General features: G+C 37.4%; 1 protein-coding gene across 4 annotated transcripts in view; it reads right to left on the bottom strand.

The window, feature by feature from the left end:
• The window catches only part of LOC120528081, a 146,556-nt gene that overhangs the window by 97,881 nt on the left and 34,695 nt on the right, over positions 1 to 13,980 (bottom strand). For all 4 annotated transcript variants that reach the window (XM_039752091.1, XM_039752092.1, XM_039752093.1 and 1 more), the window contains exon 8: positions 11,346 to 11,393. In XM_039752091.1, coding sequence (XP_039608025.1) covers positions 11,346 to 11,393 — 48 coding nt within the window. The remainder of the gene's footprint in view (positions 1 to 11,345; positions 11,394 to 13,980) is intronic.

The following is a 13,980-nucleotide window of genomic DNA, read 5'->3' as shown; positions in this document are numbered from 1 at the left end:
TTACACTGTCTTCCTTTAGCAGGACATTCACTTTTTCCACCGTGTGCTTTGTTTCCGCAGTAGCTGCACTTATGAATATGATTGTATGTATAAGACGCTTCATATTTTTTTGCTGCCTTCTCAATTGTGTAATTCGGTTTTGTTCAGCACTCTTTGGAACTGTTGCTTTTGTCTGCGCATTGCGCCAGTTCACGTGAGCCGCTTGGTGTTCTTGCATCGAAGGTTCCCAGCTGTACTGGTGCCATCTCGTAATGTCAGCTAAGACCCGCACTTAAAAGTTTCTCTCGCAGTTTCAATGAGTTTGTGCCAAACACCACCCTGACCATCTCATCTTCCTCTGCATAAGCACAGTCCTTCACCCGTGAACATTTACCGGCAGTGTTTGTATTGGATTGCCGCTGATGGACGGCCTTATATGGGCAGGCACTAAATTACAAACGCTAGTGGCAGCCCTATGAACTTAATTTAATATAAACTTACGGTTCACGCCGTGCTTTGTTTCCGCAGTAGCTGTACTTATGAATATGCTTGTATGCATCATTTGCTTCATAATGTTTTTCTGCCTTCTCAATTGTGAAATGGCGTTTTGTGCTCATCGCTGTTTGGAGTTCTTCCTTGTTCTCTACGTACTTACGTAGGAGGCGTGATGATGTCACACGAAACTCCCCCACGCCATCTCCAACTCAAGACTCCATTACATTATATGGGGAAAAATAGCTTCCAGTTATGACCCTTATGCGTAGAATTTCGAAATGAAACCTGCCCAACTTTTGTAAGTAAGCTGTAAGGAATAAGCCTGCCAAATTTCAGCCTTCTACCTACACGGGAAGTTGGAGAATTAGTGATGAGAGTGAGAGTGAGTGAGTCAGTGAGTGAGTGAGTGAGGGCTTTGCCTTTTATTAGTATAGATAATTTAAGTTATTCATTTATTGTGCTTCTGTAAAACTCATAATTTTTGGGGACAAATAAAGTGATGTCTATCTTTACAATGAAATGGTGGGAGGGATTAAGGGTCGAAGTGCAGAGTATTGATAGGCACAATGAGCCTTTATGAAACATCAACACATTCAAAGCCACTGTGCTGTAAATTGTTGTGAGTTTACCAAACATTTGACATTCATCCAACTAGTGATATTTTGTAATGTTTAGCAACATTACACTCAATAATTCAGTAACAGACTCTGAAACAATATTCCAATATTGCAGCATACTAATTCTGATATTTCAAACATGGCATTCCACTGTCAAGAATGGGAACATTCTAGGTATCTCTGGCAATTCCCTCCAGTTCTTAAATCATTGCTTACTGGTAGGCAGGAGTTTGTTAGTCTTGGCTATAGCAGGTTCAGCTCAGTGTCAGTCACACAAGGAGTTCCGCAAGGCTCTGTCCTCAGCTCTCTGTCGTTCTGTATCTATATGTTTCCACTTGGACGTATTAATTACAGCTGTGGAAGATGAAGATGATGCTCAACTCTATTTCAGTGTTAAAAGTGAAACAGAGCTTTCTCAGCTCACAACTTGCCTAAGTGAATTTATAACCTGGATGGAGCAGAACTCTTTAAAATTAAACTGCAACAAAACTGAACTCCTGCAAATTGGCACTAAAGCCTAACTTAAAAAAATGAGCTCCTTTTCAATCACTCTTGTCGATGATCGCATCAGGCATTTTTCTACTGCAAGTAATCTTAGTGTCATTTTTGATTTCTCCATAAACCATTAAGAAACTTTCTTACTTCCACCTCCATAACATATACCATGTTTCTTCATTCCTCTTTTATTCTAATCCTGAGAAACTTGCCAATGCTTTTATTATATCCCACATCAATTATTGGAAATCACTACTGGCAGGTGCCCCTTCTAATCTTTTATCACAGCTCTATTTGATCAAAATATTCTGCTGCAAGAGACCTTACACAGACCTACAACAATGAGCACATAACACCCATCCTGCTTTGCTTTCACTGCCTCCCTGTGTCTTACATGATTGTATATAAAATTCTACTAATAACCTATAAAGCTTTAAATGGCCTTGCATCAGACTACATCAATTATTTTCTCCATCACTATGCACCTGCACCCCCACTAAGGTCCTTTGATTCTGGAAATCATTTTCTGCCCCATACTAACCGGCACTCTATGGATGACAGGGTCTTCCCAGACTTTGGAACGACCTCCCTAAATTAATTAGATCAGTTGACTAAATTCATTCTTTTAAAAAGCAACTTAAAACTCATTTGTTCAGGAAGGCTTTTAACTTATCCTGCCATTCTGACTCTTCATTCAGTTTACCTCTCTGCCCTGATGCTCAGGAAACTTTGTGTTTGTACTGGAAATTGTGTTATTTGTTCAGGACTTTCTTCTAGTATTGTACTTAGCATTTTAGTCTGGTTTGCTGTCTTTAATTCTATTTAATGCTTTGTATATACTGTATTTATCTGTTTTAGTTTTCTATATGGATATTGTTTGTATCCAATTTTAAAATATACCCTGCTATTCTTTTTGAGACTCTGTGAAGCACCTTGCGCATAGGAAAGGTGCTATATAAATAAAATGTTATTATTATTAGTAGTAGTACTACTGAAGACTTGTCATTGTTATTGCGGCTGTGTTGTGATTTCCTTTGTGTGATACTGTCCAAAAATAAAAGTACAAAATATATATTAAGAATTTCACTGCAAAACATATTAAACTTCATATCTAAGTGTTTGGAAGCACTGGTGTTATACTGAAAGTACATTTAAAAAAAAACATAACATAAACTACTGTTCAGCATGCTTAAATGTTTGTTTTCGCTTCTGAGCGCTATACAGCACTTCCCTCTAAGTACAAATCACTATAAATAGCTTAGACAATTCACTCCTTCCAAACATACAAGATGACAGTGCAAACCTTCATTGTTAGCAGCGTCAGATGGGAGCTTCATTTGCCTGTATTGAGTTTTTGGACTATTTACTGTAATAGAGGTCTTATCTTAGTTCCTAACTCGATATGGAAATGCACACAGGTGCCTATCATTAAGAATTCATTCTGTCCTAAATGACACCTCATTAGCTTTTGTGATATTTCCGAAAAGGAAAATGCTTCTCATTTTATCAATATATTTTAGCAATATTTTATTTTAATTTTATCCGAATTAATTTAACCACATCTCCTGTGTTCAGTGCTCGTGTAAATATGTAACATTTGGTGAGAAAAAAAATTAATTTCATTGATAATCAACAAATAGTCTGAAATGTTATGCTGTTGTATTTTACATTTGGCAATGGAGTGTTTCAGTATGCAATTGATTTATTAAACTTAGGAAGATGTACATTGCCTGTGCTTTCAGCTGCATTTGACTACAGTGTAATGCGTATCAGTGTGCCTATAAACTGAAAAGCAGCAAATGACAGCTGAGACAATGGGAAACAATACACCTCCTCACTCTAATGCCCAGGCTTTTCTAATAAATATTCCCATCTTGTGCTTTTTCATCATTACTGCTTTACTATTATTATTGCTGAATTTATACATAAAGAAAATGTGTGTCTTGTTTTATGTGTATAGCAGAAAGAATGATAAAGTCTTAAGTAAAACTCACCAGTTGTTGATGATCTGTAACAAGTAACAGTAGGTGCCTGCTTTGGGTAACATGACTGGTAAGAACAGGGAAATGTTAAATGTGTCAGTAACTGGGATTGTGTAACTGTAAGATGGCTTAAGAATGCAGAAAGGAAAAATACCTCAGTTTTTCAATAATTCTATGTACATAAATGATTTGTTTTGCTATGCTGCAGTTCTGACTTCTTAATTACTGATGCCTCCCCAGCCAGTAACAACATGCATTCACAAAGAATGGATGTTGGTGGCAAAATTAGATACTTTTTTAAAAGTCATGATCAAAATGTGCTTACCCAGCTGGTCTTTCTTTCTAGTACTTGGTTGATCTTGGGTGTCCACCTTTGTATGACTCATCTAAGTATCTTTACAAATTTTTGTCTTATTAGAACATTAGAAAAATCTAGACAAGAGCAGTGCATTCAACCCAACAAAGCTCTCTAGTCCAATCCACTTGATCTTCTTCTGGCCTGAAGAAGGGGCCTGAGTTGCCTCGAATGCTTGCTTTTTAGTTAGCCAATAAAAGGTGTAATTTTGCTTGCCTTTTCTCTACATTCTAAAATAACATCAAGTCTAGTTTTGAAAGTCCCTAAAGTCCTACTGTCTGCCACACTACTTGATAGCTTATTCCATGTGTCTATGGTTCTCTCTAATTTTATAGTAACCATCTCAATTCACTGTACTAATTCCCTTCATAAACAATCATGTATCCCTTTAATCTCCTCTTGCTTAAACTTGTGTTCAGCTCTTTTAAACCTTCCTCATAACACATCCCTTGTAGATATAGAATCAGCCTAGTCACTCTTCTCTGGACTTTTTCCAGTAATACTATGTCTTTTTTGTTCCCTATAGAGCAAAACTGTACACAGTACTCCAGATGGGGCCTCACAAGTGCGTTATAAAACTTCAGCATAACCTTCTTGGAACTTGTACTCTACACATCATGCTATATAACCTAACATTCAGCTGTTTTTTTTCTTTGAAATTTGTATTTCATCTCTTTTTTGATTTCTTACTAATCACAAATTTTGAAATATAGCAATCCCGCATTATATGCAAAACATTTTTAAACCTGTTCAATTGCTCCTCAACTGTCTCCACACTTAAATGCTTATTCCAGTCTATTCACCATAGGCCATATCTGCTCAAAATTTGCCCTACAAAAATTAAACTTAAAGTTTTGGTCTTTGCATCCACACTCTTCTAAAACACCAAGAACTATACTTGATTATAGTCAATAGACCCTAATGGTTCAACCACCTCTACACCTTCAATTCTATCCTGATTATTAAAAAAATACTAAATCTAGACAGGCTTCCCTTCGCATTGGTTCTGTGTTAAAAAACAGTCATTGATTACATCTATAAAGTTCTGCTCTTGTAATCTGCTATTTGTAAGGTCAGCCCAGTTAACAATTGAATAGTTAAAGTCCACCAGAATTATAATATCTCCCTGTAAACTTGCCTTTTTCATATTATTAAAAAGATGTGCATTGAAATTACTATCTGCATTGGATGGGTCTACAACATACACCTAAAAAAGAACACTTTCCCTAATGCTTTCCAGACAAATCCAGACTTCCTCACTAACACTCACTAACTAAAGTACAGAGTACCAAAACTGCAGAAAACACAGTCGATGGCACTGTTTTTTTTAAAAAACAATTGTAAATAATTATGCTGCACATATATTTATTTGCATTAAACTTGGAAGTCAACATATTACATAACTTCTTCTACCTCCAGTAGTATGGTAGGCTGACATCCTTTCCTATGATGTACTGCTGCTGAACAACATATTATTTATCAGTTACAGATTTGAAACTCACTGAACACTAACAGAATGCTGTGGAATATGCCCGGCAGTTTATCTCAGCCAAGTCCCCCAAGCCGCGAGATGGAGCCCTCCCTGCAGTATGGAGGTGCCCCGAAGACCAGCAGGGAGTCATGGACTTTGTAGTTTTTATCCTGAGCCCTGCTGGATACCACAGGGGCCACAAGAGGGAGCTGCAGGGAGGACTGAAGACTTCTTTGTGCCCTATAACCTGGAAGTATGTCATAGGAAGAGCGATGTGCTTCCGGGGTAAGAAGAAGGACTTGTACCTGACCCGGAAATGATAAAGAATCACATGGACTGGGGATTGGGAACACTTCTGGGTCAGGATATATAAAAGGACTGTGGGAGCTCCCAGACGGTGAGCTGAGCTGGGTGGAAGGAGGGCAACGCGTCTGGGAGTTGGAGAATTGGTGATTAATTATTGAGTATTGTGTATTGAGTATAGTGGAGTGGTGGTGCTTGGTGCACTTTATTATTATAATAAATAATAATTATTGACTTTTACCGGGTGATTGGCGTGGTACCTGAGGGTTCAAGGGAGCAAGAGTGCCCCCTACTGTTACAATGTATGAGGACTGTCAATAAAATACACAACAACAACAATTTATTTGTTGTATAGCCCAAAAATCACACAAGGAGTGCCATAATGTTCTTTGATAGGCCGTTTTTTGACAACCTCCATGCCACCCCCCAGCCTAGACTACCTAAGAAGACAAGAAAAATCTCCCGAAAAAGACCCTTTGTGGGAGAAAAAAAAGGAAGAAATCTTGGCAAAGGCAATGTAGAGAGAGATCCCTAACCATGAAGGCTGAGTGCGCAATGGGTGTCAAAAAATGGGGTAAATACAATACACAATTCAGAACACAAGTAATCTTCTTCAAAGAGCTAGATGGTCAATCTGTCATTGCCTGAATTGCAGGTAATCTGTGGCATTCTGCAATCTGATCAAAACTGCACAATGAGATTCAGGAGTTCAAGACACAAGAAACTCAAATAAACTTTATTTATGTGAAGGCTAAAGCAGGATGAAGTATATACTCAATATACACATTCAGGAAATTGACATAAAATATTCAGTTTTGCTCCTTTTTATTCTACAAACTGATATTTCAGAAATACCACAATTCACTTAACAGGCTTTTATGGTCTTTTAAAAATGTCCTTTGGTTTTGGTAACAGTTCTTGTTAATCTGACAGCAAATATGTTTACTAGCAACCTAGCAATAGTCTTAGTTATTTTCAAACCAACCTACTCCAATTCAGAAGAGAACGGAAGAGCAGCACACTTATGCACATACCCACAATGGGACCATTTAACCAAACCAACTGAGCTTTAAGAATATACTAGGAAAACTGGAGTACCCAGACGAAAAGTCTATTTAACTTAAATTAGCAGCATTCACCCTTACAGCCTTATGTTGACTGCTCAACTGCATTAAAGCTGAAGAAAATTACAATCTGACAGGAAAAAACATATCAAGGATGAAAATCTTAAAAATATTTATTTTTCTCAGCATATTTCACTTTCATTGGATTTTTGGCTAAATATGAGTGGGCATCTCTACAGGAAAAACAGCAATTATTTATTTAAAGTTAAAATACCAGAAATGAGCTATTTGAAAGATTGTCTGATAACTTTGTCTACTCAAAATTTTATAAACTACTGTAAATATTAGAAAGAATAGGCTGTGAGATTTTAAAAAATGCCTACAATATTAATATCAGAATACTTTTTAAAAATGAATTTTAATCCTTGTACATAATAGAGTATTAGCTGTTTATAGACATATTTATGGATTGGTTGAAGTCTCTGTGTTTTCTGTGTTTGTGAATTTTATTTTTTTAAACGGCAGCAACCTCTTATGTTTGTTTCAATATAAAATGTTGTGAAATGATTTCAATGTATAGTAGTGTTTTAAAAATTAGCCACATTTTAACAAAACTGTTATATTACCACTAACCATGACTATTTTGGTCACTATAATTGTGATATGACATTTTGATAGAATCCCATCCCTACTATGGAGCCATTTGGGAGCTTGCAGTTGAAATAAAGAAAATGAGTTAAAAAAAATCACTGGATGCACACAGCCAATGTGCTCTACCATACCATCTCAAGTGGAGTGAACAACAAAAGTCCACATACATTACTTTTTATTTGTTAATATATAGGTTAAAATCTAAAACTATTTTATCTTTAATATGATCTAGTATCCTACATTATTAAAGAAAAAAAATAAGGCAATTACATAAACATTAACAAGATTGATAAGATATTTTCAGCTATTAAGAACACTCAAAACTCAAAGTTTCATGGTCCAGATAAGGTCCAAAACGTCTGGAGCAAGCACTTCAATGCATTACACAAACCATTCAGTGAAGAATTTGAGCTTGTTAAAGATCCATTGGGGATCACTGCTTTCAAAAGGCAAAGATGCATAAGATCCAAAGAACTGCCATCCAATTATGTGCCTGCTTATCACCTGTAAGGTATGAATGCTGCTCTATCATCACAAGTAGGAAGTATCAACTACAGCTCAGTAACAATGTGCTTCCCAATAAAAAAAAAGATACAGAAAAGCTTTGGGAGGTTACAGAAACCAGCTCCTCATAAACAAGATATTGGTATTTATGGCAAAGAAGCTAAACAGAAACCTGAACATGGTGAGGCAAAAAAGGCATTTGACAATGTCCCACATATGTGGATTCACAAAGTATTGCTAATCTTCAAACTTTATCTGGTTTTAAGGCAGTTCATGAAAGCCCTGATGAGCGACTGGAGGATGGTGATAAACATTAACAATTAAACAATGAAGAAAACAGCACTATGAGGGAAATCACTATTAAACTAGCCATCAAATGTTTTATTTAGAATTAAAACCAACATTTCTACTTTAGTCTCATCACATATGGGAGACTGAACAAGTCATCTGGTAAAATTTACACAGGCTTGGACATTGTTTTTTTCTGAGAAATAGCTTTCGTCTTGCTACCCTGCACTACAATTTGGAAATAACCTACAATACTGGAAAAAATGTAATATACAAAGAGAGGCTAGTTACTGTTATGAATTCCTGAAGATTACCATTTGACTCTTGTTAGCCTAAACTGAATAACTTTCTACTTATAAGGTGAACAATTTCAGATGGAGGTCCTGGAATTTTCCTCTACCTTTTAATTATGTTTTTCACAGTGTTTTAGAACCACTTCACTTAAAATCAAAAATGCAAAACTATGTGTATTTCATTTTTACCGTCACATGTAACACAATCACTGTCCACTGAAGCAATTGACAATCTTTTTCTTTTGGCTGCTCCTTTTGGCCGCCACAGCAGATCATCTTCTTCCATATCATCCTATCTTATCATCTTGCTCTGCAACACCCACCACCTGTATGTCCCCTCTCAGCATATCTATAAACCTCCTCCTAGGCCTTCCTTTTTCCCTTTTGCCTAGCAGTTCTTTCATTAACATCCTTTTCCAAATATACCCAGCATCTCTCCTCTGCACATGTCCAAACCAACGCAATCTTGCCTCTCTGCCTTTGTCTCCCATCCGGCCAACTTGAGCTGACCCTCTAATGTACTCATTTTTAATCTTGTCCATCCTCGTCACACCCAATGCAAATCTTAACATCTTTAACTCTGCCACCTCCAATTCAGTCTCCTGCTATCTGGTCAGTGCCGCCGTCTCCAACCCATATAACATAGCTGGTCTCACTACTGTCCTGTAGACCTTCCCCTTCACTCTTGCTGATATCCGTCTGTCACAAATCACTCCTGACACTCTTCTCCACCCATATCACCCTGTCTGCACTGTCTTTTTCACCTCTCTTCCACAATCCCCGTTACTCTAAATTGTTGATCCCAAGTATTTAAACTCATCCACCTTCACCAACTCTACTCCCTGCATCCTCACCATTCCTCTGACCTCCCTCTCATTCACACACATGTATTCTGTCTTGTTCCTACTGACCTTCATTCCTTTCCTCTCCAGAGCATATCTCCACCTCTCCAGGGTCTCCTCAACATGCTCCCTACTCTCACTATAGATCACAATGTCATCAGCAAACATCATAGTCCACGGGGGCTCCTGTCTAATCTTGTCTGTCAACCTGTCCATCACCATTGCAAATAAGAAAGGGCTCAGCGATGATCCCTGATTTAATCCCACCTCTATTTTGAATGCTTCCGTCACTCCTACTGCAGTTCTCACCACTGTCACACTTCCCTCATACATATCCTGTACAACTCTTACATACTTCTCTGCCAATCCCAACTTCCTCATACAATACCACAACTCCTTTCGAGGCACCCTGTCATATGCTTTCTCCAGGTCCAGAAAGATGCAATACAAGTCTTTCTGGGCTTCTCTATACTTCTCCATCAACACCCTCACAGCTAACACTACATCTGTGGTGCTCTTTCTTGGCATGGAACCATACTGCTGCTCACTAATCATCACCTCCCTTCTTAACCTAGCATCCATTACTCTTGCCCAAAACTTCATGCTGTGGCTCATCAATTTTATCCCCCTATAGTTACCACAGTTCTGCACATCCCCCTTATTCTTAAAAATTGGTACCAGTATGCTTCTTCTCCACTCCTCAGGCATCCTCTCACTTTCCAAGATTCCATTAAACAATCTGGTTAAAAACTCCACTGCCATCTCTCCTAAACACTTCCATGCTTCCACAGGTATATCATCTGGACCAATGACTTTTCCATTCTTCATCCTTTTCATAGCTGTCCTTACTTCCTCCTTGCTAATCCGATGACCTTCCTAATTCACTATCATCCAACCTTCTCTCTCTCTCTCTTCATTCATCAGCCTCTCAAAGCACTCTTTCCATCTGCTCAACACACCCTCCTCACTTGTGAGTACGTTTCCATCTTTATCCTTTATCACCCTAACCTGCTGTACATCTTTCCCAGCTTGGTCCCTCTGTCTAGCCAATCAGTACAGGTCCTTTTCTCCCTCCTTAGTGTTCAGCCTGTCATACAACTCATCATACGCCTTTTCTTTAGCCTTCGCAACGTCTCTCTTCACTTTGCGCCTTATCTCCTTGTACTCTTGTCTACTTTCTGCATCTCTCTGACTATCCCACTTCTTCTTTGCCATCCTCTTCCTTTGTATACTCTCCTGTACTTCCCCATTCCACCACCAGGTTTCCTTTTCCTCCTTCCTCTGTCCAGAGAAGTCAAGCCAACCACCCGGGCTCATTTCTCCAAGTAGACATCACCTCCTCTGCTCTTTTAATCATGCTCAATTCTCAAACAGGGAAACCTCCCTCGCTTCAAGTGCTGTCTGTGAGTCATTAAGAAATTTTAAACGGTAAAAGGTTGTTGTTGCTATCGGCTTTAAAACTTTGGATTTTAAAAGCTAAAAGCTGAACAGTTAGAATCAACTATCAAAAAAACACAGAAAGACTGTTGTGTTGAAAACTTAGGAATCACCTTAAGTAAATATGTTTTTAATATGTACATTTGTAACTTATGCTTTCAACATATATAATTTATCTTTTTCAGTAAAATGTCATTGATCATTATCTTCAGAGAATTTTTCACACAGACTAAAATAAAAAACAACAAATCTCAAGGATTTCCAAAAGAAATAAAAATATGGGAAGAAAAAATGTTACTTCATAATATGGGGGAACAGTATTGGGGGGAAAAAAACAAAGAATTTATCTGTCTTCTAAATTCACTTATCCAGAACAACGTCACAGGAAAACTGGAGCCCATCCAAACAAAAATCAAGTGCAAAGCAGGAGCAACTCATGAACAGGGCATCTCATACATACGTAACCTCATAGAAAACACACAAACGCACACAAAGAGAGAAATACAGAAATGATTTTAGCACAGACAATCCACAGAATTATTTGAATAACCACAACAATGAAAACTTACCTACTAAGGCCAAAAATCATTTCATTTGTATGTATGAGAAAATATACACTACAGGAAAAAAACAGAAAGAACTTTATTAATAACACCAATTGACTCAGAACATATTATTGGCAAAAAGTGCTTTGTAGGCAGGGATACTCAGAGGAAAGAGGCAATTAAAGCAGAGCAAACAAGTTAAAGATAGAGATTAGATTTAGATTCTTTATTTGACTTTTGTACAGATGTGCATAGAAAATCACATTTGATCTGTCCAGTCAGGGACATAAAACATAGCACAGGTCATCCACATGCAATACAAGTGCAAGGCAGTACAAATACAGAATGCTTACATTATTAGGTAGCATACTAATACTGAAAAGAAAAGTGAGTTTGCAGATATATGCTGAAATGCCAGGGGATCATCCATCATATATATTATGTCTTTGGGATTTGGAGAAGAGCTACAGTATGTGCAGCTGGAAAAGGGCAATATAGGTACAGCTTACATCCATGTTAAAGCATAATTTTAAAAAAAAATGTTAGTCTTGTCTGTTGCAAGAAATTGGTATTCTGCTAATAGCGGTGTTAGCTTTTTTATTATTTATTCAAGATATCCCGTATTTAGTCAACCTGGGAGTATTTAATTGCAAATATATTAAAATCATGAGCAAAAGACCAAATGGTCAGAAAGGGAAGGAAAAGGTAGCTAAAGGTACATCAAAGTCTAAACTAGTCTCAAGTTCATATCACGGCCTGCCATGGACTGATTTAAAAGAGACAGGCGAAGGGGATGAATCAGCCAGGACTTCACACTGCAGTATCTGCTCTAGTTGATGTGAAAGCAAAACTGCGAATGAGGAGGGTAACAAGAATTCGCTGACCTCAGGTGGGATATTGAAACCAAGTATAGCCCCTTTATCCACACTTTCAACTGCTGCCAACACCCCCTCCGAATCAACGCGATTAACTTCAACAGCATACATGACTCTGCTTTCAGAGCACAGTGAAGATAGAAATGAGCTATCTGAGGTGAAGGGACTGATTACTGCACTAGGGGGGTGGGGGGATAAAATGATGTAAAGAAGGATATACACTAGAGAATTGCCAGAACTGACATTAGAATGGACTGCAGAACAGACAAGCTGCTTCATGATATAAAAGATCAGAAGGTACATTTAAGCAATAAATTTGATGTAAACCTTAAAATAAAATAGCAAAAATTGATGAAAAAGTACAGCAACATTTGAGCATAATTAAGAATAAAATAACAGCACTAGGTGATCACATAGAAGAAATTAAAAATGTTTATGACTCATATTAAAGAAGCTGAACAATTTACATCCGCTGCTGACAAAAACTCAATTGCTGTAGAATCTGAATGCAAAGTGTTCCGTGATAAATTAGCTGCGTTTGAAGATAGATATAGAAGGAACAACATCAAAGTCAAAGATCTTCCTGAACACTGTGAAAGTCCAACCTCATGTGAAATTTATAGCTGAATTATTTTCTAAAAGAACTAAAGCGGACCTTAAATCGGAAACAGATTTTGACAGCTTATCAGATGTGTGGTTCGAATGCCTCAAAATCGAGAAGCCTGATTGTCCGATTCAACAAACTACAGGTTGAAGAAAACTTAATTTTGATTCTCAGACAGAAAGAGGTGATTATATTTGAAAATAACCACAGTCATATTTTCCCAAATTGCTCCCCTTCAACAGGTGCTAAACGAGTTGTATTCTACAGCATTCAACAGTGTGTATGCAAAGCCGAAATCAGATAAGCCTCCTGTTTCCAGCCAAATTGAAAATGTTTACTGATGGCTAAGTCTACATCTTCAGTTCTCCTGAAGAAGCAGAAGAGATAAAAAGATTGACATCATCCGAAATAAGAACATGAATCATATTGTGTCCTGGTAAGCATTAAGTATTTTTTTTAATTTACTAAGGGGACTGTTTAACATGATACCCTAGGTTTATTGCATCTGGACTGCACTATTATAAGATATCTCTGTTTTGTTTTTGGCTTTCATAAGGGGAGTATTTATCATCATACACTAGTTTTATTGTATCTGGACTCTACTATAGTGAGATATCTCAATTTAAACCTTACCACACCACTGCTGGGGTTTGTTTTGTTTGGGACATGCTCTTTCTCTAGGCATGTTTGAGGACTAGGGCTTTGTGAAGTGTACTCTAGCCTCACTTGGGGAAGCAAATTAGGGGAGGGAGAAAAAAGAGCAAGTTGCTTCTTATTTATCCTTTTTACCCCAACAACTATAAGTGCCAACATAATAATAGGCTCCTTAGCCATAATACCTGGCAGTAGTATGATACCTAGATTAAAGCTATTGTATGAAACAACGTACTATTTTTACTTAAGAATCTAAAATGTATTCAAAAAATGTTTACAAACACCATGTTTCTGCTTGTCCACTACATTTTCTGTAGATAGTATTGTACATTCTACATAAGTGAAACAGTAGATTGTTTCAGGAAGAACATCTAATCTGCCCAAAGCTTAGATCTTACAAACCTACTCATAATGACCTCTCTTTGTTTTTCTAGGGTTTGATCTAGGACATGTAGATAATTATGAATTAGACCCATCCTTCCCTGACCTCACTAGCTCCCTGTGTATTACAGGATTGAATATTATG

This window comes from Polypterus senegalus, chromosome 4, assembly GCF_016835505.1.
Source record: "Polypterus senegalus isolate Bchr_013 chromosome 4, ASM1683550v1, whole genome shotgun sequence".
Taxonomy (NCBI): Eukaryota; Metazoa; Chordata; class Cladistia; order Polypteriformes; family Polypteridae; genus Polypterus; species Polypterus senegalus.
The sequence above is the reverse complement of the archived record's forward strand: the minus strand, read 5'-3'. Positions and strand labels throughout refer to the sequence as shown.